The sequence below is a fragment of the Xiphias gladius genome, chromosome 14 (assembly GCF_016859285.1).
Source record: "Xiphias gladius isolate SHS-SW01 ecotype Sanya breed wild chromosome 14, ASM1685928v1, whole genome shotgun sequence".
Classification (NCBI taxonomy): Eukaryota; Metazoa; Chordata; class Actinopteri; order Istiophoriformes; family Xiphiidae; genus Xiphias; species Xiphias gladius.
In genome coordinates, this window is record NC_053413.1 from 11,110,039 (window position 1) to 11,137,005 (window position 26,967).

The following is a 26,967-nucleotide window of genomic DNA, read 5'->3' on the forward strand; positions in this document are numbered from 1 at the left end:
GGGACCTTTTATTTCACAGTAAAACTTCTTGTTCCTGTGGAAACTGTGATGCGTCAGTTAAGGCTATGAGTGTGTGAATGTAGAGTGGAGGGAATGGAGGCTCCTGTCCAGGGACCCAGTCTGCTGTTGGTTATGACGCAGCAGCATCATCCGATCTCTCTGTCCCGAAGACTGCACAAATGCATGGAGCTGCCGCAGTTCGCCATTTTCATGCACTGCTTAAGCTTCGTTTCACATTGATATGGGCCGATTTACTCATGGCTATTTTATCGAATAGAATCGACCTGTAATGACTATTAATTCTTATTTTTAAGAGTTTTCGTTTTCTATACTGTTATTTTTCTGACTAATTTCAATTTTTTTTTTTTCCCCTCTTTTCTCATTTTTTTTTTGGGTTTTGTGCAGGTCAGTCATAATCCCTGTCCAGAACATGTGGGAGCCTGAGAGAACCGAAGAGGATTAAAGACCATCCCACTCTGCCACTTGTTCTCCAATCAGACCCCTTCATTTGACCGTGGAGAGCCAACGACACACGGCCCTCAACTGGCATAGTCTTTTACCCGGCTGCTCCAATAGCACCCAACCAGCAGGTTTTCGCTGCTTTAAAGAGCATGTTGCCAACGCTCTCCCTCTGCTCCATCATCTGGCTCAACCGGGGAATCAAGCTGAGGAAAGTGTATCAGTCCACCAACACCGGTCAGGTCTGAAACTGCTGCAGCCGCAGACATAACAGCAGCAGAAGTCTACCTTATCGACTTTTGAAAATGCTTCTAAGCTTCGGGTGACTCCTCCTCCTCCCCTCATTCCCCTGACCCCTCCCCACCCCCAAACCCTCACCCCCTCCCAAGCCACCGAAATAACATCCAACACCAGAATTTAGTGAACAACCTTTTTCAATTCTGAGGAGGATTTCTGTAAAGCCAAACCCTGCTGTTGCAGTGGCACTCTGGCTGCATTATCTAATCCTCTATTTGGTGGCCATTTTGGATTTTTGTCTCCCTAACAAAATGGCGGCAGAAGGGTTTCAGTACAGTGCCCTCTACGCATTTACCAAGGACCAGGAAGAGGACTTGGATCTGCAGCCTGGAGACCTCCTGACAGTCAGCAAGGCGTCTCTGCTGTCCATGGAGAACTACCAGGAAGGCTGTGAGGAGAAGCCTGAGCACCTAGGCTGGCTCCTCGGGTACAACGAGCGCACCAAGCAGAGAGGCGACTTCCCAGGGACTTATGTTGAGTATGTGGGCGCCGTCAAGATGGCGCTCCCATCGAGTCAACCCAGGTCCCAGCGACCGCTCCCTGCTGCCCCCAGACCAGAATCATCTCAAGGTAAGGATGTTTTCATATAGATAATGTCTGTCACACGGTTTTTCTCAGCTTTGTAGCTGCGCAGTAGTTCTGTCATTTTCATAATGTATTGAAGAGGTTGAAGAAAAACGCTCGTTGCACGATACCATTGCAAATTTTAAGGCGACTTTACAGTATAATGTTGCAATATTATAAATAAAGTTGTTACTGTAAAACCAGCACAGAATTTACTTGATTTCTCAGTATATACTGAAAAATAGAGCAGTTTGTTTGTACAATGTAATGTTGTCTGTGAATTTCATAATAAAGCTGTCACTTTATGCAAAATCACAATGACTTATTGAACTCTTCCAGACCACTTATTGTGCATTTTCAAAGAAACTTACTCCGCTCACCTTTTTCTGTATGCGATTTTCTTGTTTATTTTTCTTAATTGCCCTAATCCATTTTACTACTCAGTTAGTTGTATATATTCAATTTTACTCACTTGTCTGTAAGCCTCAAGTGTGCAGAAAGTATCCAATTAAGATAACAGTTAATCATGTTAATTCATACAGCCCTTTGTGCTTTTGTGAATATGGATCTTTTTAGATCTGTCTTTATTCCTCTGCGGAGGTGTGAAAATTTTATATAGAATTTTGTGCAAACAAACTAAAGCAAATTTTCTTTCACATAGTTTTTGACTACAGAAAAAATTGCAATTTAAAGTCCCCCTCCACTCCAAAATTTGCTTCACTTATTGTTCCTTGACATGGACCATTGGCTTGCACTGTGCAGAATGATGTATATGCAGACTTTGTTTTCACATTCATCTGCTGAATGGGAGAGTTTCTTCGTGCAGACATTAAATTTGAGTTTAAGATGTGTACATACAAGATGATTTTGTGACATCAGAACTAGTTTGGAAGCCAGTCCCGGTTCAATAACTTACACAACTGTTGAAACTTGAATCCTCCAACATACACCACATGTACCGAGAATGGACTTTCCAGCGAAGTATGAGCCATCATCAGCAGTTAAATGTTTGAATCGCAAAATATTTGCATATTCAGAGATTCTGGATTTTTCAATGAGGAAAAAAGAATTAGTAATTTTTGGAAATTTTAACAAAGTCATTGAACTTTTTTGTGAAAAAAATCCTCAAATGCAAACTATTGCTATAAAACTTTTTATATGATATAAAACATGTCTTTAATAGATTCCCATTGGTTGTTAGGTGGAGTAGTTGTTGTTTTTCTGGTCAGCCACATTCAGAGTTTTGATAGGGCTCTCACATTTAGCAATGACCTCGAGCTGACCCTTTAATCTGTACTTAAAACACGTCATAAGCCTTACCTCTTTGGAAGCACAGCTAACGAAACTTGCTGCCGAATAATAAAGGGCTAATCCATCTACTTACTTGACTCTCTGGTACAGGTCTGCCAGTGATTCTGTCCGTCTGTGTGGACCCCTTTACATTCAACATTAGCATGTGTCTTTGGCATCCAAACAGTATCTGAGCTTATCTGCACAAAAATGCTCGCTGCTCCATCATGACGCGTTATTGACCCTCTTCTCAACTAAGGGTGAAGGATGGCAAAGGCAGGAGGGGCTGCAATTGCTGTTTTTAACTGTGCTATGACCAAGCTAGAGATATAAGAAGCTTTTTTTTTTTTTTGCACTCAAGAATTAAACTTGTTTACTGACGTATCGAGAGACTAATGTTTTGATAGGTGTGCATGTATTTTGTGCAAATTGAGAGTTATTCAACAGTTCATGGAATACAACGTCACATTTTTGTACTGAGAGATAAGTATTCTGTTCTTTCACACCTCTCTTCACTCCCGTGACTTTGGGAAAATAGGCATGTCTAATATTTATTCATAATGGTAAGAGCATGCTTTCAGTTACAACAGCGTCCAAGTCAAACATACACTTGGCATGGGTTGATCGACCTTAGCAAGCTCAACTTCAAGTAAAGACTTTGATTTACCAAAGTCCGTTTTCTCTCCCAAGATTTCCATGATTTTCTCCTCATTTGCACTCCATTGCTTTTGGCTTCAGATGGTTAATTTATTGTTTCCTTGTATGGGATGAAGAGAAAAAGATGCGTAGAGCCAAAATAGGTAAATTATTAAGTTTTTATATCGTTCTACATATGAAACCATACACTCCTTCTGTAAAATGCCTTATTCTCTTCAGCTCCTCCGTACTTTTTTTATGACAGATGGACTAAGTACCACTCTGAGCACGTAGGCTGTGAACTCTGAATTACCTCTGGTTGAGCCAATTGGCTATTCATCGTGTACAACAAAGTACACTGGGCTTCATTCAAACTCATTAGTTGGAATTCATTTCTCAGTATTTTCTTTGAAAGATCCTAAAAAGCGGGGGATGTCATAGCTGCAGTGCAAATATATCCAGAATTCTTATCAAATGAGACTTCTCCTTGCCAACAATATAACAACTTTAGAGCGAAGGGAATATATTGCAGAATAAAGTACAGGCCTTAACCTACTCCAACAGAAGCAGGTGAGGAGGAGAACAGTATCCTTTGTATCGCCCAGTATCGCTTTGACAGGCAGTGAGACAAACCAGTTCGGCAGGAGGCGTTTGTGTCTGTGATTTGAAGAGAGAGGGGCAGAAGAATCAAGTGAAATCCTGAGAGAGACGATGAGGGTGTGAGGCGAGCGGGGGGGGGGGTAATTTTACAAATATCATCTTCTACAACTATTGTTTGTGAGGCACATTTGCTATTCACATGGATAGTAACATTTGACATTGAGGGGCAGCACCACGGCCTGGTGGTCAGGAAAACTGTCCGAGTTACAGGTTTAATCACAACATCCATAATTTAACAAATAGCTGAATGTGTCAGACAATGAGGAATTTAACATTAATTTCTTTACCTAAACTGCAGCATTAGAACACACAACTTTCTTAGCAGTCTGTTTGCTTTCAGAAGAAATGGGCAAGTAAGGGGGTAGGCTGCTGCACTTTGAAACACCTGCACAACAAAAAAAAACATTATATTGGATGAAATACAGTAAGTAAACAAAGCTGTCTTTATGCAGCATCCTAGTTACCGAAAAACCCCCCTTTACACATGCAGTTGGCTGGTTATCAGATTTCTGCCCAGCCCCCAACAATACTTCTGAACCAAGACTGGAACACTTTAAGATTTTAAGTTGATTCGTGATATTTATTTTTTTGTGAGCATTCAGATTGACCTGGTATGCTGTGAGGACGAGCTCTGTAGTGAAAGAGCAGGGTTTTTTTTTTTTCTTACTGTGGCAAATGTATATATGAAAAATAGTGTATTTACACAATTTTATTTCATTTTCAGTTTTAATCAGACTTTTTGATTTTAAATTTTTTTTGGTACAGTTACAATTACTAATCCTTTCTTTACTCTGCACTCCTGCTACAGCAATATGCAGTGTTTGTCTTGCAAATGCACACATGTAAAATTCCAAGTTTAGACATTAGCAAAAAAATCAGGTTTCTTTTGCAGAAATTGTACTGCTAACCAGGTTTTTCTTTATTCCGTACACCAGGTTTCTCATTTGCATTTAAGAATTTAGGTTACTGCAGTATGTTGACAACAATTCGGCTAGTTAAGTGCATGTAAATGTACCAATGTTTTTCAGCAGTAGCAAGCAAAATGCAGATTTCTTGTCTGCCAAAGGATTTAAATAGCTCAGATTTTCTTCTTTCTAAAATTGTATAGTAATAGGAGGATTCTGGATTAGCAGATGACGTCATATTTAATGTGAATATTTTGTACCACTAAAGAACAAGACTGGCTACTGTTCTACTGATGTATGCACCCGCATCTACACTTGAATGTTATGTGTAGATTTTGTATGTGTTTTATTGTTGTGTACATAGAAATGAAATGTAAAGAGAAATTCTGTATCAAAGTTAATTCATTATATTTCTACCCTTTTGTGGTGTTTTGTTCTGTTTGTTTGGTTTTTTTAGGTGTTGTTTTTTAACAAACTGTAAACCAGTTTGTAAGAATGGATTTTGTTAAACTGGTGATCTAAAACGTATCATGTTATGTGGTGCATATTGCTTCAGCACAACTAGGAGACAAATTATGACTACAAATCAGGTTCAGTCCCTGGATACAGATGCAAAACTTTTCTCAACTTGCAGCAGAAATAATTCTACAAACCCGGAGACAGTTTTTTTTTTTTTTTTTTTTCCTTTTCCTTTTTCACTTTCCCTCCTTTCGCTCTCTCCTCTCCCTGGCCTCTCTTTAACTGCCGGCTGAAGTGAACCATGGCTTGGCATTTTTGCAAACTCCTCCCTTCGTACTCCCTCTCTCACCCCACCTCCTCTCTCCCGTTCTCCCTCCCGTTTTGCAGCCTCTCTCCCTGATTCACATACACATCTGATACTGTCTCTGGGCAGCTATAAACCATGTTAGCGGGGCCAGTTCTCAGAAAGGAGAGGCCTCCACTCACTCTCCGCTCCCTGTGCCTTACCAGGAAAACACTTTCAAAGAACCCATGGAGAGGGTGGGAGAGGGGCTGAAACAGTAGAGAAAGAGAATGGGGAAAGATATGGAGAGGCGAGAAAGGGAGGGAGACGAGGGCTACAGTGTAAGCCAAGGACACCCTATCCAACTGCAAATATAGGAACCAGCTGTATTTGATTTTTCTTCTGACTGTTGTATTATTCTCCTGGACTTTAGTAAATTTAGCAAGTTACAGTTTGCAGAGCTAGAGAAATTTTTATTTTCTGGAGTATATCTTTACCGCCAGAGCAGTAAATGAGAACTCATTTAGGCGTGAGGTTGTCCAGCTGAAAGATTAATGGCTTTAGCAAACCAGAAACAGACTAAAGTACATTTTGGGCAGTTGCTTACTGAAGGCATGAGTGAAATAAAGTCACAATTTCTGTTTGTTTCGACATAAAAGAAAGAATTGGTAGTATACTACGTGGATTTCCTTCTCCCTAACAATAAAAAAAACAGTGCTTAAAAAAAAGACAATGAACCAAATTATTCTATAGAAGCAGGGTCTCTCCTTTCCTTCTAAGGGACAAATCTCCAACTCAGCATTATTTGCATGTGTATGTGTCACTAAGCTGAAAACTGCTAATTTTTGTATTTAAGGCCGGGGCTACTCTTGAAACAAACTAGTTTGTACAAGGTATTGACCAACTACGTCCAAAGGAAAAAGTGTTTGTAGCTGTTATACTCCGAATTTTGTGTGAAAACCCTGTCAGAGAGAGGGGAGAGGCATGAATTGTTTAAATGGGGACAACAGCGTACGCTTTTTTTACCTTATCTCCTCAAAGGCATTAACAGTGCTGCGCTCGTTTGTACATACGAAAAGTGACTGAAGCAGTTGTGTGAAGAATGAGAAAAGAGAGTTTGTGAGAGAAGTTGCATATCCGGCTGGTTGCTATGTGAAGTGGGCATGGATGTCAGATTGTCAGTTTTGGAGTGTTACAAAAATTGTTGGGAACAGCCGCCTAAACTCTGACGTTGGAAAGGTGCGGGAGAGTTTTAAGACGATGTTCAGCAATATGACAAACACTTTATTTGAAGCACACTGACCCCATTACTTCTACACTGTTGAGAGTCATATAACACTGAGTCCAGTTGGACACAATGCTATGCAGCCATGCATGCAGTTATGGATGACAGTTCACCTGTTTATACTGTCAGAAGCTACACCAAACATTTACAAATATACCAACAAATACAACACAGTGCGTTGGCCTTGTAACATTAACATCAACGTTAACATTAACACAACCGTTTTCCATTCAGTTACATGGCAAGACGTAATATGTAATAGTAGGGCTGGGTGTTAGGCTGAATGGTGATACACGATATATACTGTCCTGGTTGAAATAATTGGCACCCCTGAATTTTAAGCACGGAAAATTCAGTGTATCAAAAGGACTGATGAAATCACAAGATTACCAAGGCATTTTAGAGCAAAATGTGTTAGTTGGTGTCAGAAAACTAGGTTTTAGGCGAAGGTCTTGGGTCTTTCAGTAGGACAACCGCCAAAAGCACACATCTAACAGCACGAGAGTATAGTTGAAACAGAAAACACAGACTGTTTTAAACTAGTCAGCGATTAGTCCTGATCTAAATCCCATTGAAAACCTTTGGAGAGAGCTAAACATATGCCGTTGCAAAAAGGACTCCTGCAAACTTAAAAAGAGCTTGAACACAGAGCAATGGTAAAGTGGCAGAAACTACCAGCAGACAGATGCAAGATGCTTCTAGATGGCTACAAGAAATGTTTAAAGGCTGTCATTTTTATCAAAGGTCCTGTAACCAAATATTAGTGAAGGGTGCCAATAATTATGTCTGGGGTACATTTTGTGTTTGTATTATCTTACTATTATGCAAGTTTTGTTTTTTTATTTTCTTTGTACAGTGACCTTGGATATTTTATAATATTTTTGATTATATAAAATTGGTTAATTTGTATTTATTTCGGAAGATATTCTTAATTCTGTACTTAAAATTCAGGGATGCCAATAATTTCAACCAGGACCTTATGTCAGTATTTTCTACAAAGTAGGCTAAATGCCACGTGTGAGATGTCAGAAGCACTTCTATTAAAACAGACAGATCAAAATAGAATGCAAAGCCAGGGATTCCTTCCCTGTTTGAAAATATACCGCTGCAAAACATGTAAATGAAAATTTATATAAAATAAATAGCCTATCCAGTGTTTCCCACAGGTGTGACCAGTTTGCATGCACAGATTCATGAACTTTAGAAGGGGAGCGCGTAACCCAGGTTATTTTCTGTAGCTATTCCCTAACAGATGTCCCCTAAAAGCTTCACATGCAGGCTGTTGGTAGATGCTAGCTAGGTGGCTGCGCACAAAGAAGCCTCTAGTCCCAGCTCAGTTACTGCAGCACACGCAACTCAAACAGATGTGTGTTCAAAAATTAGTTAGTTTGAAAAGGGTGAATTAAGGCGTTAGGCTGAAACTGACTGATTTTATCTACCTGGGCAGGCTGCACAAGGAGAGCCTATGTGGGAAACACTTCTATCTCTGAGAATGCTCCTTCAGTTGTTTTCAACAACAATAACAGACTGATTAAAACAGAGTACAATTACAGTTATCTTCTTCAGTGTGAACCGGCGCTCTCTCTCCCTCCTTGTTGCAGGAGAACTCGTGGGCGAGTGGGTCCGGGTTTGAGCACAGATGCAGAGGGAGAGTGGGGGCGGGGTTGCGCGGAGTGTGTGTGAGAGGAGAGAAGCAAACACTGGCAAGGCTTTACGGAAGAAACAGGTTATTTAATGCAACTTCAAACTATTTCTATATAAACAGTATTGTCTCATCTTATATCTCATTATAAAATATATGGATATACCTTAAAGAGTCAGTATACCGCCCGGCCTTACATAGTAGTAAACATCCCTACGTATAATGCGCTTTTACTACAAGACATTGCTGGAAGGGCGAAACAAACTGTATTGATTTAAAAACACCTATCCTTGGCTCACGGGTGGTCAAAAAGCGAGCGAACCGAGATGGCAATACCGACAAACAAACAGTACACATACAGTTAGTTACCAAGGAACTTTATATAGGGGTTAAATGATAACACATAGTTCCTGACCATGACACCTAACAGTCACCTGAAATTAATTTATAGAAATATATATACTTATTGGTCAAAGAACCATCCACTTCATTTTGTTATTCACAGCAAAGTTGTCATTCATATTGTGTATATCCAGTCCAGCGAATCGATAAATCGGTCCACTTTGAAACCTAATAGCAAACAGATTGAGCACAAAAATGTAAATTATTTACAACCTCACAATATTATGTTTGCTAAACTAATATAAAAAAAAAATCTGTGACATTGTAAGTCTAGTGTTATTAGGGTCCTTTTTTGCATAAAATAGTAAATTTAGTCACATCTTTGTATAAATTAGGTTATAAATTGACATTTTAGTCCCAAAGTTCATTTTTTTGTTATATAGTTTTATTTATTTATTTATTTATTTATTTATTTATATTTCAGTGTGTGCCAAAAGGGAGCTGGGCCTGTTTCAGATAAAGCTTAAGTGTCCCCTTTCTAATTGTGCCTTACTACATGATTTTTTTTACTGTATTTGCTCTGTTTGACTATAAACTTAAAAATTCTCTTGTCACATTGTATTAAAGACATCACAGTCAGCCTGCTATAACATGTTCTATACCGTGTTATCTGCATTAATGTCTCCTCTGAGTAGTGCCCGTAGGCCTGTAAAACCAAGTCCAGCACTGTGTGGACACCACCTGTGTTTGACATGGTTGCAGGGGCTCACTTGTACACGTGTAGCTTTGAAGCGTGTTGTGATGGAGGAGTGGATGGAGTGCCTGGTCATGGTGCGTTGCCCGTCTGCATAGTTGGGATGCAGTGAAGACATATAGCAGTGAAACCTGACCAGCAGTATACACACTGTTACACACCATCTGTGAGGCAGACACCACCTGGCCTTGTCACCACTGCACATAAGAAACATATGCTTGGAGTAAGTGGCATGGTTCAAAAATGTTTTAGCAAACTTTATCCTTGTTTGTCAATAAAGGTTTTTACTTGCAATTTAACCTTCAATATTTACATTATGTGCATTTGGAGGCCAGTGCAACCTCAGCAGCTCAGTTATTTGAATTATATGAATTTTACCTCTTTGTTCGATATTCAGTTACACTGGAATAGAAGTGTGTCTAAAATATCATCTAAGTGCTATGCGAAGGTAACTGGACTTGCTCGAAGTTCTTGAAGATGTTTTGCCTCTCATCCAAAAGGCTTCCTTTCGGATGGCACTCACAGAATACTAATGACCTGGATGACTAAGAATCTTCACAGACACATTGGAAATATCCAGTCAAAATTAATTAATCTATTAGTTGTTGGGCATCAGCAGTAGTTTGAAAATCTTAATCCCAGAAAGCATAAAAAAGCATAAATGGATCTTAAACCGACTATTTCTCAACCCTGCCATCCTCAAACCATTGAATTAGTCTCTGAAGCATGTGAAAACTCACAAAAAGTTTTAATCTATTGTTAAACATACGTTTCACTTCGGAGTTTTCAAAAGTACCATTGATCATGATCACTTTGATGATGGTACAGTAAAATATAATTTTTTTTTTTTTTTTTTTCAATTACCTCAGTTGAACTAGATGTTGCAGTGTTGTGACACATAAAAGAGCGAAATCCAAAGTCTTTACTACATAACAAATGATAGTTATGCCGGAAGTGGTACTTGAACAGCATACCCTGAGTACTGTTCAATAACACGTTCACATAAAATCAGCACAAATCGACAGTGTGGGTGCGTTGTAGTTAAAGTGAGGAAATGCCTGAGGTTAAATTCACCCAGTGAAATCCCGTGAATTAATTTGTGCTGTATCTCCGCACTTTGAGAAACTTCATTTTCTGACACACAGCTTTGAGAAGGAGACTGCAGCAGAGCCAGCTATGTATTACATAAGCATACTGATGCAGAAGATACAGAGCAAATATTTTGCTTTGCATAACTTTCCTTCATCCAGTCTACTTTTGCCTGTCCGCTGCTTGCCTTGGACTAAGTGAGCGAGTCAGTGTAAACATACAAAGACAGGATCCTCAACATTCATCCAATCTTCACAATTTTAGCTCCGTGTGTAGACAGCACACATAACACATGACTTTGGACTTTCTTTCTCACAGACGTAGACGTTGTTCAATGACTCGGTTAGATCATAACTTATGTGCTGTGATGACTTTATCAAAGCTCCTCTGAAGCAAAATTGAAAACGCAGTCATGAGATCCGGTCTGTAAAAATGTCTTACAATGAATGCATGCATTAACTAGACTTACAAGGCCTCAAATGTACCAGAACTCGCTCGATACAGTGCAAGTGCAAAACTACACTGTCTGTCATGCTTTTTTCTCTTTATCTTTCCCTCCCTCTTTCTCCTTTTCTGTTTCTCCCATTGGCTATGTCTCAGGGCATGTCAAGTCATATGCCTGTCTCTTAGCTTCCAGGGAAGTGGTTCTAATTGACTGAGTTGCTGTTACTTTCTCTCTCTCTCTCTCTCTCTCTCTCTCTCTCTCTGCCTTTCTCTCTATTCCCATATCTTTCCAAAACCCCGGGAAGACTCCAGGGCTACAGCTGCTTTTGCAGGAAAAAGAAATGACTGCTTCTTTGCACGAAAGTTCAAGTTTTCACTCTTTCTCTTTTTGAGTGAAGAGAAAAGTACAGTAAAATAAAGCATTTATGTTTGTTGGATGTAGTAGTGGGAAAGTTGCTTCCTCTGGGGAAAAAATAGGAAAATTAATTTTTTCTCCCTACTGTCCGGCCAATCTGTTGGAATGCATTCATTTTTGTGGTTTTATAGCCTATGTACAGTATGTACTTATGTCCCTGTTTCATGTGATTTCCCCGTTTTATTACCTGTAGCCTGTCTAAACACAACTGCATACGAGTTCCAGGAGGATTGGCTTTTGCTCTCTTGTACTGAATAATTCATACATTCTACTTTCTAAAGCAATAGCATTTGCATTTTGCTGCATCTGTGTTTATGACAATCCATTCTTACTTAGACAGTGTTTATTTTTTCTGACAGCAGTTCTTCAATTAAATACAGAGAGGGGATTAGCAACATAAAAATTGCATTGGTCCACGGTGTTTGTAATTTTTCAAAGTTGTACGTCAAGGCATTTCATGATGCGTGAAACAGTTAAGTGTTGTTGGTTTGTGTAAACTGTGCTCATAAGAAAAAACGGCAGCATTGATTAGGTACTTAAAGTGGCAATCTTGAAGATTTTCATAGAAATAAACGTGTATCGTCACTATCTGTCGCTGAATGGTGTAACACAGTGGTGACTGAGCCAATGGCCTATTTATATATTTGCAGTATTATGAAACTTTGTGCTGCTGCAGCTTCACATTAAAAGCATTTCGCTGGTGGAACACAAGTTGACTTTTGTTATGAAGTTACAGGAAATGCAAAGTTTTTGTCAGTGAGCTTACAGGACAATGGTCATTTTGGGCATTGTTAGACAGTGGATCAGTTTGAAATATTGCAGGGAGTAATGGAAGAAGAAGGAGCAGCCACAGGGAGCTGTTAGACGAAGAGCTGCAAGCAACAGGCTGCAGAGCTCCAACTTCTCGGCCAGCTAACCAACTCCTTTCACTGTGCCCTGCTGCTTGCAGACTCATGCCATGTGCAGCATAAAATCAGATCACGGTTGCTCACAGAATGATGGAAATGACAATAGTTTGTTTTGCTGCCCTCAGAATTCTGTGATCTGTAGTATCAAACAACATTTGCTGTTACGGTCAGAAACTACAGGTGTCACCAAATCAGCAAGGAATGCCACTTTAAACTAGACTTTCACACAGGAAGTATGGTTGGGTTCTTTAGCCAATTTGGTTTTGAATCTGGTTCAAGGTTTATAAAAAATAACAAATTTCCTAAGCCCCAAAACTCTGGAATCTTTTGTCTCTCCTTGCTGTTTTTCATTAGCAGTGACAATGTTTAAAAAAAAAAAAAAAAAAAAAAAGGTAGCAGGATTCTAATTTCAATGCTCTAAGTTACTCGCCACAACGCAAAAATGAAACTCGGGCTTCAGCAAGCTCATCTCTGTACTCAACCAAAGATCACCTATGAGGTAAAAGAAGCGCCACTCTGTAACATCAAATCCTATCTGATAGTGTTAAAAAATCATTCTATAGTGTGTTGGTGTCAGGGAAGTCTTAAAACTCATGGATCCATTACTCAAATTGGACTTCCTGGATTGCATTTCATCTTCTCATCAACTTAGCCATTTGTGCTGTTTTAACTTAGTGCTATGTTTGGTCTCAACACCAGGTCAGAGAGGAGACACAAGAGACTGCCGTCAGTTAACATTAGTTTCTTTTAGCCATGAGCACAGTCTGTCCTTAACCGTGGTGGTGGCAGATGGTAAAATTGGCATACAAAACAGTCACATAATAGTTTTGTTTTACACAAATAAACAGTTTCGTCCTGCTGATAGGGGAGCCAGATGAGAAAACGCTCATATGAGTTGTTTTTGAGGGAAATAACAAATGACCTATTTTGATGTTTAGTTTAGGTTTGTAGTCAAAATGTATGTAAAAACTGTACTGCACATTGAAGAGAGAGATTCTGTGATGACAGAGGACGGGGAGGGGTCTGCCAACCAAAATGGCCAACAGGGATAAAGAAGAGGCAGAGGTCTGTCTGTGTGCTCTCTAGAGAGCAGGAGACACCACCAGGGAAACTTCCATGTTTAACTGTCAGGCATGGAGACAGACAGACAGAGAGAGAGACAGAAGAAAAGGAAAAATCTGAAAGATCACATAAAAGGTTAAGTAAAAGAGACCAAAACAGAGAAAAAGAAAGAAGGACCAATCGAGAAAGTCCAGCAAGAGCAAGAATGCAATGGAGAAAAAGACAGAGAGAGAGTGAGGGCGAGAGACATCCAGAGAGACTAAGAACAAGAACCGGGGGGAGGGGGGGCGGAATGTGCTGACGCGGCGTTTCTTGTTTGAACTCCCCAAATTAATAATCAGCAGCGGTTTAGCCAAGCTGTGCCAGGAACAGGAGCCTACTGCCAAGCCCCGGCCAGGCCAGGCCCTCCCTGCTCCCAGCGTCACCCTCACCCCTCACCTCTACCTCCCATTTCTCAACGCCCAGCTCACAGCCCATCTCTGGGGCCGAATAGGAGGCGCTGCCTGCCTGTCCTGGTCGGGCCAGGCCTGGCGCACTGCCACAGGGCTTTTGCTTGTTCAGGAGTTTTGATTAAATCCTTTATTGTGCTCCACTCACGCAAAGAGTGAAGGCGAAACACTGAGCAGGACGGAACGGAGGGGAGGAGAGAAAGCGAGAGGGGAGAAAAGAAAAGGGAAAAAAAGAGGGAGCGAGGGAGGGAAATGGGATCTCTCTTTTTTTGCCTCTTGCTTTCTCCTTTTCTCTTTCTTTCGGACTGAAAAGATGTTTGATTTAGTCTATGGGGAGTTGTAAAGTAGATAAAGTTTTTTGCTTGCCATCAGCAGTCTGTGTTTTTTTGTGGCCTTTTTTATTTTCATTCCTCTGAATAAAGCCTATTTTCATTCTTTTGTACGTTTACTAAATGTTCTGGTTTTATTATCATTTGTGTCATCAGCTAGACTTCCAGACTACAAACCAGCACAGTGACATGCATCACACGCTTCAACATTTCTCTGCTTTAATTCATTTTAGGAGGTTTTGTATTGGAAACCTCTGCGAGCAAATGCAAAAGACTAAATTCTCCGGTACTTTTTGCAAAACAGGTGCGCTTCTTGGTGTGAAATGGATACGAAACTCCACCTTATCATATTTTATAGTATTTTTCACAGGTTGGATATGTACTCACAAAATTATACACGCTCTTTATTTCCAACTGCTCCTAGTTAACTGTACCTTTGTCAGGGCTGCAGCACCCCCGTGGTCTTTGGGAGGCTTTGTGCCAGAAGTGTAACAGTGATTTGCGTTGTTGTTTCAGCTGTTTCTGTGCTGGACCTGAGCGAGCAGTTCACACCACCAGAGACGGCTCCCCCAGCTCTCATTAGCCTGATCCAAGCCATAGAGAAGAGAGGTATATCCATGTCAACCGGCCATCGTATTTGTCTGTCTCGCTGACTCTCTGTCTGCCTCCCCGTCTTTCCGTCTATGTCTGACTGTCTGGTCCTGCCATCTGCCTCTTGCCCTCATGCCAGCATTTGCACAAGTGCAGACATATAGACGTGAATCCAGTCAAACAGTCACACAGATGTAGAAGAGTACAAAGAGGTTCACGCACACTCTCAGGACCTCTTCAATTGGTTAGAGACTTGATATAGATTTTATACATTGATGTTTAATGTGGTTTTGAGACAAAGCAGTTTTCATTGGCCTCATTGAGAGTCCAGCACAGTGGGTTTGATTCACACTATGTTATTAACAAATAGAGCTCAGTGGGACTCCATTCACAGTTTTTCCTCTTTTTTTATCTTCCCTTTTACTTTCTCTGTGTTAGTGTGTGTCTCTCTCTCACACACACAGTATATGTAGGGCTTCAACTAATGATTATTTTCATTATTTATTAATCTGCAGATTCTCGAGTAATCAATTAATCGTGTAATATAAAAATGTCTCAAAGCCCATTATAAAATCTTCAAATTGCTTGTCTTGTCCAACCAACAATCCAAAACCCAAAGATATTCAGTTTACAAAGATATAAAACAGAAAAGCAGCAAATAAACGCAGTGGAAGAGCAGGAACTACAGAGTATATGGATTTTTGCTTAAAAATCTATTGTCCATTTCTATACAGGAAATATTGCAATACATGTGCTGACTTTAGAATGGCACTGCTAATTAAACTTCACAATGAGAAAACATTTGTTTTCTTGATTTCCAAGGTTTTTCTTAAGCTGTTTCACCATCACTTTAATTTGTTTTTATTTTTTCTGTCAGCAACACACTCCAAAAACAAGTATTTTTGTATTCATACTGACTTTTTTGAGCATACTAACTTTTTCACTGTGAACACACTACATACTCTAATCCTGCTGAGAATTAGCTTGTGGTATGGAATCAGGCCACCGCTTTAGTCTTTTCATTAAGTTATTGATGTCTCTAATATAATCTGTGATAGAAAAGGAAGAATTTGAAGTTCTGAAGTATTTAAGATGTGAATTTTACACAAAAAAGGCTGGAACTGTTGAAATAATCAGTATACTAACTTTATATGCACATTATGATACAGACAGAGCTACATACAGATACTCTAACCATCCCAGTCATCCTTCTGGCTGGCTTTTCATCTGAGAGAGATCCACCTAAATTCTTCTTATTCCAGTAAATCAGTAACATTGAATTATTTCCCAGTGTTGTATGCACACACACTCTGACTATATGGTTTGGTTTTCACACCTACCTGAGAGACTGGCTTGTCTCAAGGACTTGCCTCCTAGATGCAAGCTGTCTAGACCCAGTGTTTCTAAAAGATGTTTTTTATTTTCAAGCCTGGGAAATGAGTAATGTAGTCATTCAGCAGTAAATGTTTTCTTCGGGGACATTTTAATAGGATGTGTGAAATCTTTCTCTTTGTCATGAAACAATCTGCTGAAAAGAATCTCGTGATGCAGGGTTTCACAGTTTTAATTTTCTGAGCTGTGTCTGGCATTCAAAGTGACTAAATTAATCACACATTTTCCATGAAGAACAAACAAAAATGAAACACTTAACACAGGAACATTGGTTGGCTCTGCTCTTGTAAATATTGCTTGTGCAGAACAATTTCAAGGACCAACTCTCCCCCAGTTGATTGATTACCTCCTCTCTGTTATTGGATGTTAGACTGGAATGAAAACAGCACACAGCTGACATGTGCTGAGTATTTCCAATAATTTTATCTTAGTTGGTTTGTCATGTCATGTCATGTCAAGTTGTTGGTTAAGAACTAACAATGTCCAGCTGGTAATAATGTCTCTGTTGGGTGTCCGACATTTTTATTGTATTACCTTGCCATAGACTCATCCACTTCATTAGACTGAGCTACTGGCTATAGTGTATTGCTTACATGTGCATTTCATTTGATGAATATTTGCTACTTTGTATTTCCCTTCTTACCCTTCTTGTTTCTACTTTGTAGTATTTTACTCTGTTCTGTTTTTTGTTTTTGTTTTTTGTTTTTTGTTTTTTTCCTGTGCTTGACTAGTTTTCTGATCAGCTAAGGTCAGTGAACCTTGACGCAACTGCTTTTTCTATCTTTCTCAGGTCTGGACTTCAAGACATTGTACAGGACAGCTAGCCCCTCAGGTTCAGACAGCCCAGTGTACAGTCTGACCTCTGGTGAGTTAGTTTGTTACTGGGTACTGGAGCATGCATGCTGCTTTTCAACTGTGCCTCCATATATTTCTAATGTTACAGTATGTATATCTAGGAAATTGCTAGTTCAGCCATTGTCCTCTGCTGTTGGCTATTCAGTAGTTCAATGGTACATCTCACCTTCCTGATAAAAATTGAAAAAGAAAGTAACCCATTCACTTTCCCTGCCCAAATGACTTGCCCAAATGGCCTGATCTGAACCAGCGTCCTTCAAGTCATAGCCCTGCTTCTTTAAAATTAATGAGTTCCTCAACCAAAATAAACCCCAATACAGTCAACCAAATATAACATCTTACCAGATTTATCTTTGGTGAATTGATTGGTTTTGGTGGGATTTCTCCTTGCCACAAGTTGCCTCTAAATGCTTTTGTATATGTTTTTGTGGTGCAGAAGTTGACATGGGTCAGAAAGACGTGGGTTACCTCTCCGAGTGTGTCCTGCACTATCTGAGAGACCTCCCGTCACCTGTTATCCCTGCCTGTATCTACCCTCACCTTCAAACTGCGGTCACACTGCAGCAACAGGTCCTACAAAAGTCAGCAGGTGGGTCTCATCTCATGAGGAAATGCTTAAAGTTGCCATTTGTATGGTGCAAACAATGTAGCTTGTGCAAAAAAAAAAGAAAAGGAGAGAGAGAGACTGACACCCTTTCCACGTGTACATGTTCTCTGTGATGGATTATCCGTCTCAAGCGAGATTCAAGTCTCTGCAAGTGGATGTTCTTACAGTACAACTGACACCAGTGGCTTCCTGGAAAAAAAGCATTTATCAGTCTAAAAACCCATGTTTTGTATGCTTTGTGAAATGGTCTACACTAATGTGAAGACAACTAAAGTGATATTGTTCTAAATCTCTGAAAAATAACACTAAATTCTAGAAAATTGCTGAATTAAGTTGATGTGTGGTGAAGCAGGGAAAATAATCTCATCCTGCTTTTATATTTTATGCAGGTTTGAGAAAATATTTTAGGTCTCAATAGAAAAAAAATTACTTGTTAAGAACGGAGGTTCGTGCAGTCTAACAGAAGCACAAGCCCAAAATTGAGCTTAGTGCTGCTGATGTTGTTTTAATGGAGAGAAAGGCACCTTTCATAGCTTCAATAACTGTAACTTAAGTAAAAGAATTGCACGAGGTCTACACTGAGCCTTGTATGTTGGTGATCGAGGTCAGCGCTGAGAGAATAGAGTTAAGTGTCGGGAAAGGATGAGCTCACTGAGGCATGTTAGAAATGCTTCAGCTGATCCTCCTCGGCACAAAGGACGCCATGATTTCATTTCAGATATGTAATAGATCTCTTTACAGAAACCTGCAGTGACCTCATTGACCATGCATTGTCATTACTTAAAAAAGACCAAACTATTGATTATCTTAAGAATCAAGGTATGGGTCAGTATGTCAGGATGTCCAAACACCTAATAATTGTTTTTTGTTACTAGCTTCACTGATATTCCTCAGAAACTCTAGTGGTAAAATCTGATTAAATTGTATAAATTAAAATTTATATATAATTGTTCAGTTTGTCACAATAGTTTTATGTATAGATCTTCTTCATGTCTATTTGAATCACTCTTCCAGATGGTGCAGTAGCTGATAGTCATGACAGAGAGGTAAGCCTGGTCCTCGAGAGCTCCACCACCGTCCCTCTCCATCACCGTCTCACCCTGCAATACCTCCTCACACACCTGGCCAAGGTCACCCAAGTGCAGGCCAGCAATGGCCTGGACACCCACACGCTGGGAAAGATCTTCGGACCGCTGCTCATACGGACAGGTCCCTCTACCCCTTGGTAAATAGTTTTTTCTTTTATACAGAAACAAATGTGAGAGTGTGTGAAGTTGAAATGATGATGAAGGAAAGTCATTGACTGATTGACTAATTTGCAGGTTGTCATTGGATGAGAAGTTCCCTGCCCTTGTGGTGGAGAGGCTGTTGATAGAGAGAACTACGGAGCAAGACCTCACTCCTCCAGGTGTTTGTTTGTTTTTTTGTTTTTTTTTTATTAAACCTGCGTAGAACGATGTTTATGTAACCTAATAGCACAAGACATTTTTAATTGTTTACATGTTTAATGCAGACTACACTATACTTGTTAGGTACTCGTTGACAGTTTCCAGGGGGTTTATGTGTTAAGTGATTGGTTTAATTCACTCCATGAGAATAAACGCTTTTACCAGTGATCTTTGTGTGTCTCTGTGTGTGTCTGTGTGTCTTTGTAGTTCTTCCAGCAAAGCCAGTCAAGTCAAAAATGTCACCATCAGTCATGACAGACACAAGCAGCCCGCTGAGCGATGCTGAGTGGTACTGGGGAGAAATCTCCAGGTAAAATATGAAAGTGTACTGTTCAGGGGAAATTCGATCACCGTTAATTCTAGGTTTCCATCCATTCAAAGTATTCTGTCTTTGACAGAAATGCAGCATTTGAGTCACCAATTACCATGTGTAACAGCCTCAGTTTGTTAAATGGTGGAGCCACTTGATATGTTCAGTAGATAGCAGTAAATTAGGATTGCATATAATACTAGTACACTATACATGCAACAACTTCCAGGAATCATTGTACCTTATCATACCTATTTATGATTGTGGAAATTATGTTGGTATTTTGCGGTTAATTGCAGCTGATCACAGTTAGCGTTAATAAAGTAAATATGTTGTTGTATTTGCAGAGAGGAAGTGAATGAGAAGCTGCGAGACACTCCAGACGGTACCTTTCTGGTCCGAGATGCCTCAAGTAAACTGGAGGGCGAGTACACTCTCACCCTCAGGTAAAGCGACACTTCTGGTTTAAAGTTTCTTTTTAAACATCGGCAATACTGCCATACTATCTCTAGCCTATGTACAGCTAAGATTGCTTTTTATACTCATTTGGCTCCTGTCTCCCCCTGCAGGAAAGGGGGGAACAACAAGCTCATAAAGATTTATCACAGAGACGGGAGGTACGGCTTCTCAGAGCCTCTTACCTTCCTGTCTGTAGTGGAGCTCATCAATCACTACCGCCACGAGTCCCTGGCCCAGTATAATGCCAAGCTGGACACCAAACTTCTGTACCCCATCTCCAAATACCAGCAGGTTGGTAATAAGGCAGATTATGTAGCAGTTTGTTGTTTGTTGAGTGAGTCTTTAAATTCACTTCCCAGACTTCTTATCATCTAATTCAATTACAACCAGAATCCCTCTGCATCCCTCCTTTGATTTAGAAATCCATAGCAAAATTGATATAATTATTATTTTTAAATGAGCACGAATAACAATGAGCACAGTGTTTTATGGATTCATTCATCAAATTTGTGATATCACATGTCTCAGCTGGTGAAGGAGAACAGTATAGAGGAGGTGGGAGAGCAGCTGAAGGTCTATCATGAGCAGTACCAAGAGAAGAGCCGCGAGTATGACTCTCTGTACGAGGAATACACACGCACCTCACAGGTACGAGTTCAACACATATGGACACATCAACACACACACAAGCACACACAAACAGGGAATGTGTTACACAGTATTATTAATCAGATCTAATTTACATCGATCAGCCACAACTTTAAAACCAGTAACTGTTTTTTAATGTTTTGGCTGATCAGTGTATACTGAAGAAACATAAACATGTACATACAGTATCTTAAGAACATGTAATAGTATATCCTGAAGATAAGATGAAACAATAATTAATCCATATGAGAAATGTGGTTGTAGCCAGAATAGAATAAATATAAACTGGAGCTATGACCATGCATATGCAACAATTTTTTTTTTAAAGTATTTTAAGAAAGAATTCATGAAAAATATTAGCAATAAGAATGAATGTGTGCACGACACCAGTAGACATAGATAAAATCAGTGTGAAAGCATATACAATAAGAGAGCACATAAAAAAATCAAATTATGCTGAGTTATTAATGGGTAAAAAAACTCACTCTTTGATATGTCCATTATAAAGTATCACACCTTAGATGAATGTGAAAATACAAAGATTATAGATGTGAATTTATATTGTATGAAGTCTACACATTATTATTATTATTATTATTATGTACAAGTGCAATGCTGTGTGGATATGCAATGTCAATGAAACTCATCTTACCAAAACATTTGGTTAAGACACTATCCATTAGCCCTTCTGTTAGTTTTTATAGAGAATTGTAAACTGTGTCAACTACAATTTTAACATAGTTAACATCTAACCTAGTTTAGACGCGATACACAGAATGAAATACAAAAAACATTAATTGGACAGTCAGAGTTTGTCTCCCTCTCCCTTTATTCCACAGGAGCTGCAGATGAAGCGCACAGCCATTGAGGCCTTCAATGAGACCATCAAGATCTTTGAGGAACAGTGTGAGACTCAGGAGCGCTACAGCAGAGAGTCTTTGGAGCGGTTCCAACGCGAAGGCAACGAAAAGGAGATTCAGAAGTTCGTTAATGTTTGTTGCATGGGATTCTTGATAATCTTAATTAAATTCAGCTGCAAAAGCAAGGTAGCATAAACTCAAAGTAGAGAGATGCAACAAATAAATGCATTTCGTTTTACTGAGCCATAGCACTTAACCAAGCTGCTGAATTGGAATGATATTTTGTCAGATTTTCTTTATTTAGCATTTGAAGAACACATTTGTATACATAATTTTATCCTTCTCTCAAATCAGGATCCAGAGCAACTCGGAGCGTTTGAAGTCTCGTGTGAAGGAGATCCATGACAGCAAGTGTAAGCTGGAGCAGGACCTGAGACAGCAGGTCTCTGATAACAGAGAGATCGACAAGAAGATGAACAGCCTCAAGCCGGATCTCATGCAGCTCCGCAAGATCAGAGACCAGTATTTGATGTAAGTGGAATGAATTAAACATTTATTCCATGCCTTAAATACATGCTCACACAAACTTCAACACGGGTATCAAAACTGTCCGTCAGCATTGAACATGTGGTGTTGTGGTTTTGCAGATGGCTGACACAGAAGGGGACAAGGCAGAAGAAGATCAATGAATGGCTGGGCATAAAGAATGATGCTGATGAGTAAGTGTTTGAAATGAAGCAACAGCTCATCAAATTGTGTTGTGAGGGCGAAGGGTGCTGTGGTATAGCCACCTGTGATTTAGAGAGTGGTTGGAGCTCAGTGTTGTGTTCATGGTATGACATGTGCTGCATTATTTCTGCATTTCCAGCTCCTACTCACTGGAGGAAGACGAGGGCTCACCCCACCATGATGAGTGTACCTGGTACGTGGGTGACATCAAACGCACCCAGGCCGAGGAAATGCTGAGAGGCAAATGTGACGGAACCTTCCTCATTCGTGAAAGCCAGTCACAGAAGGGTTCCTATGCCTGTTCTGTAGTGTAAGTTTGTGTTTATTATTTTTCTTAAAAGGGAAAAACATCCACCCTAAAAGTAACATATTTTCCATTTTTTAATATGATAATTTATTTGTTTATTCACACAGGTAACTGGCCAAAAGTAGAGTATGATTTTGATAGCAGAGCATTTGAACTCTCTAAATACTATATAAAACATCATTGTTATACATTAGGTTTTCGTGGCAGTTCTTAAAGGAGTAGTTTGAAATTTTGTGGAATACTCTTACTCACTTTCTGGCAGACAGTTAAATGAGAAGACGGATACCAGTCTAATGTCTATACGGTAACTGTAAGCGAAAAGCTGACTAGCTTAGCTTGCTTTTTTCCAGCAAAGACTGGAAACAAGGGGAAATAAGTAGCCTGGCTCTGTCAGGCGGCAACAAAATTTGTCCAGCAGCAACTCGTGTTATATCTTGTTTGTTTAATCTGGACAAATGCAGAAGTGCAAAAACGACAATTCACCATTTTAAAGGGGGGTTATGTGCTGGACTTTGTAACCTCACATTATTCAGTTACATTCAGCCGTCACACAGGGAGAAATCCATCATAAAACAGGCAAAGAATACTATTTTTCCACTGACAGCAGTCCAGTACACAAGAATGCAGAAAGGGAGCCCAACAACATATTACATTATACTTTACATTTTGGGGCACAACTCAAGTGTACATGATTGCAAAAGTTCTCACATGAATTCTCTCACAAATATCACTAATTCACTTTCCAAAGACACCCAACCAAAAGCTAAATAGTAACATTTTCTGTCATTGGTGGTTTGACAACACTAATTCTGGAAAATGCAGAACAATCAGTCATTTAAGTAGATACATACAATAAGTGATATATATGTTGACAACATTTTCCTTTTAGGACAATACAGAGCATCTGTAAACATGATGTCTGTCCATTTCAGTGTGGAGGGTGACACCAAGCACTGCGTCATCTACAAGACGGCCACAGGTTTTGGATTCGCCGAGCCCTACAATCTATACTCATCCCTCAAAGACCTGGTGCTCCACTACAAAAACGTCTCCTTGGTCCAACACAATGACCAGTTGAATGTAAATCTAGCCTACCCAGTCCTGGCGCGCTCTCAGAACCAGAACCAGCACCCCAGATGAATTATCCACAAGCAGCATTGAACACCAACCAGGGTGGGGAAACTAAATTTTCACTCAAATGCATTAGAAAAAAAATAAACATTAGAACAATGCTTGTTCATATGTTTAAAGTGGTGGGTAAAATAGACTCCACAGCCACAATTTAAAAATCGTACATTTTTGGCTGGAGGCTGGTGCTAATTTTTCACACTGACCCCAGTCCAGCAAAGAGCACTCCTTGCTAACATTAACTAAGCACTGTACAGTTAGCCTGGCTGACACAGCGACTTTTACCTTGAGGAGAGCATCGCATTAGCCAACCATGACTGTACAGTGTCAGTTATGAAAAAAAGTGTGAGAAATTTACAAGAAAATACCTTTGATGCAGAGAAAAAAAACAGACTCAATGTGTTAAAGGAAGACAAAATAAGCACACAAAATATTGTTTTCAAGAAAATGAAGAGGAGAGACCAGATGGGATGGGATGAAAATCTACAGGAGGTACTTATGTTTTTTTTTTTTTTTTTTTTTTTGCCTTGACCACATGATGACTGTCCATAAACAAAGGCCCGATCTGTCATCCCCAGACTGCCTGCAAACTGTCCGTAGACAAAAGCCTGAGATGTCATCCACTAAATGGACTGGCTTGGCTAACCAGGCTGCTCGCCTCACACCTAAAGGTGGCTGAGAAACCGTGGACCAGGGGGGTGTAGTCACTGGAGCCCGGGGGGGGGGTTGATGTTTATAGGGGTTTTTAAAAAGATTGATTAAATTTAAAGCTTGCTTAAGTGCCATAGTAATAGCTTTGAATGACCACAAGCCTGTGTCACTAAAACAAGGGGGCACGTTGAGGTTGAAAGAAAGAAGAGAAGGAAGGAGGGAATGAACGCCTGTCGACATAGACAAAGCTACAGCTTTAAAAAAAAAAATAAACACATAGGTATATTTTTTATGAAATGATCTTTATTTCCGACTGCTTTGGCTTGTTGCTCTATCTTAGCAGGTTTCCTTCTGAACTGACGAGGTACAACATACAGTAAATACTGTATTACAGGATAGAAGTGCATGCCACATATTTGGTATATTGTGAATATAGAAATACTTTTCGATCACAATACACTAGATGGAGAGGTACATGGGTAATTGCAGTTCCACATGATTCAGGTTTCCTTCTAAATGGAAATTGTGGAAAGACCCCTGCATCAAACGTCTTTGTTTCAATCTTCTTCCTTCTTTTTTCATCCTCTTTAATACTGTAGCACCTGTAGCCATTGACTTAAGGCATAACTGTTAGTGCTCCTCTTATGTGTCCTGTTTCTATATGCTAAAGACACTTGCAGAGCAGCAATCTATGTGATTATTGTATCTTCGGTACTGTATTTGCTTTGTCTCTAGTTAGATTAGACTGTTTTAGCAGTACAATGTCCTTGCAGATGTTTATTGTTGTTTTTTTGATGCAGAGTTACTCACGGTACTTCCTTCCCACTTGCGCTTGACTGTTTATTTCATCACAAGCTTGACTCACAGAGCTGTAGAACATTGTACAAAAAAAAAAAAAAGAAAGCAGTAATATAACTCATGTACAGTATATTTCAGACACACATGCAGTCAGTGTATGTGACTTTATACACTTTCACCGCTGTGTTTCTTTATGTTGTCAGAATATTTGCTATACTCTTAGATTCTGTTTAAGGATGCACAGTATCCAGCTAATGTGAGCCAAATGAAGGATGTCTTTTTATGTAGCAAGAAAGAGAAAAAAAGAACCAGTCCTTTTGCCATTTAGCATGGCCTCTGTGGTCTGAGAGATTATCTAGTACAGTATTCATAGAATCCTTCGTTTGGGTTGTGGGTTTTTTCTTTTTTTTTTTTTACTTGGCAAGGCACCAGTGGTAGGTATATATGCTTTTTGTAGTGCATATACAGTATGATGTGTGGTGAATATAGTAGTACTACCACATAGTAGTACTATGCACACCATAGTCGTATCTGGATAAGTATTAGATTTACAGACAGAGTTCTCAAATCATTTCCCTCATGTTGTTCTGTGCTGTGGCAGTGAAATTCTCCCATTTCCCTCATGTTCATTTGGCTTGAGGTAAAGATTGTCCCACCTCTGTTCAAAGCACAGTTCATTTGTGTAAAGGCAGGATTATTCAGCTATTGTGTGGTCAATGAAAGGAGGCGTCACATCATGTCACTTTTAAAATTGATTCACATAGTTGATTTCTTAAGATGAATGAATACGAATAATCTCTCAAATTTCTGACTCAGATTGCCAAAAAGAGAAAAGTATTTTTGTAGAAAGGTATAGAAGGGTCAAAAGTCATTGGCAGTAGAGAGTTTTAGAAAAAAATGCACTGCTTTTAAAAGTTACACATTTGGTATTTTGGATTTGTTTTCATTTTTTGTTGAGGAGGGATAGAAATTGAAGTTTTGTTCCTAAATGAGATACTCACCTACTCTTCTTGTCATGAAAGTCAATTATTAATTAACATTAAATCTGTGTTTCATCTGTAGACAAATTCACAAATTTCAGGCAGCAACATTTTTCAGACAACAGACCAATGTCATTTTTAAATAAAACCTAACTCAACCTGAAAAGTATAAATCAAGACATCTTTTTGATTTCAGTCAAGACGAATCAATTGTACTGTACTTTGCACAGTTCTTGGCAAGTAGAAAATCCCAAGAATTTAAACTAGAGGTGACAGTGGTGCTTCTGATTAGAGGGCTATAAAAAGTGAGTGAAAAAGATTAGAAGTGCCTTTAGTCATTGTGATGAGCTCGTTTTCTCCTTATCATCATTGGAGTGTTGCTCCACAAGATGGTGCCACCACCACCACATGCTGTGCCCCATGGTTCACACATTTGCCATTTGTCTAAATCTTAAGAGTATCTGGCAAATGGGCGTAATTGTGTGTGCGTGTGCGCGTGTGTGTGTGTGTGATTGTGTGTGTATGTGTGATTGTGTGTGTGTCTGTGTGTGTGATCGTGTGTCTGTGTGCGTGTTAGAGCAAATCTGAGCATGTTATAGATAAGACAGTGACAGATTTTAGTTGTGCCTCTTTGTTGTTACATCTATAATTGTTACATATTCCTTCTTTCTATGGTGGGGGCTGTACAGTAGCTTGGTGCTTTCTCTCACTGTTCACCCAAGCTAGCTTTCGTCTGTTTTTTTTTTTTTTTTTGGTATATTTTTGAATAAATCTTAGATAAGATAGAAATGTGAACCGTACACATCCGTGGTCCAGCCCAGTTGTTTGAAGCTCATTTGATAAAGTTTCAAGTTAATGCATGCATCATTTCTCAATGTTTTGTATTAAAAGTCAGTTTCCTTGTGAACGGGCGTCGTGGTTGAGTCATCCGC

At 39.5% G+C, this 26,967-nt stretch overlaps 1 protein-coding gene across 2 annotated transcripts in view; it reads left to right on the plus strand.

The window, feature by feature from the left end:
• The window catches only part of pik3r2 (phosphoinositide-3-kinase, regulatory subunit 2 (beta)), a 31,068-nt gene extending 6,770 nt beyond the window's left edge, over positions 1 to 24,298 (plus strand). Inside the window, exons 2-17 of one of the 2 annotated variants that reach the window (XR_005708780.1) lie at positions 406 to 1,326; positions 14,789 to 14,881; positions 17,046 to 17,120; positions 17,547 to 17,699; positions 18,732 to 18,942; positions 19,040 to 19,125; positions 19,373 to 19,475; positions 19,823 to 19,921; positions 20,045 to 20,225; positions 20,463 to 20,582; positions 21,422 to 21,564; positions 21,797 to 21,973; positions 22,090 to 22,161; positions 22,311 to 22,481; positions 23,411 to 24,098; positions 24,185 to 24,298. Coding sequence is in view for 1 of the 2 variants with exons in the window: in XM_040143958.1 (XP_039999892.1) it covers positions 1,008 to 1,326; positions 14,789 to 14,881; positions 17,046 to 17,120; positions 17,547 to 17,699; positions 18,732 to 18,942; positions 19,040 to 19,125; positions 19,373 to 19,475; positions 19,823 to 19,921; positions 20,045 to 20,225; positions 20,463 to 20,582; positions 21,422 to 21,564; positions 21,797 to 21,973; positions 22,090 to 22,161; positions 22,311 to 22,481; positions 23,411 to 23,618 (2,211 nt within the window). In the remaining variant the exon portion in view is untranslated. Of the gene's footprint in view, positions 1 to 405; positions 1,327 to 14,788; positions 14,882 to 17,045; positions 17,121 to 17,546; positions 17,700 to 18,731; positions 18,943 to 19,039; positions 19,126 to 19,372; positions 19,476 to 19,822; positions 19,922 to 20,044; positions 20,226 to 20,462; positions 20,583 to 21,421; positions 21,565 to 21,796; positions 21,974 to 22,089; positions 22,162 to 22,310; positions 22,482 to 23,410 lie in introns of both variants that reach the window. The other variant, XM_040143958.1, reaches the window with a different exon arrangement.
• Positions 24,299 to 26,967: the final 2,669 nt, after the last annotated feature.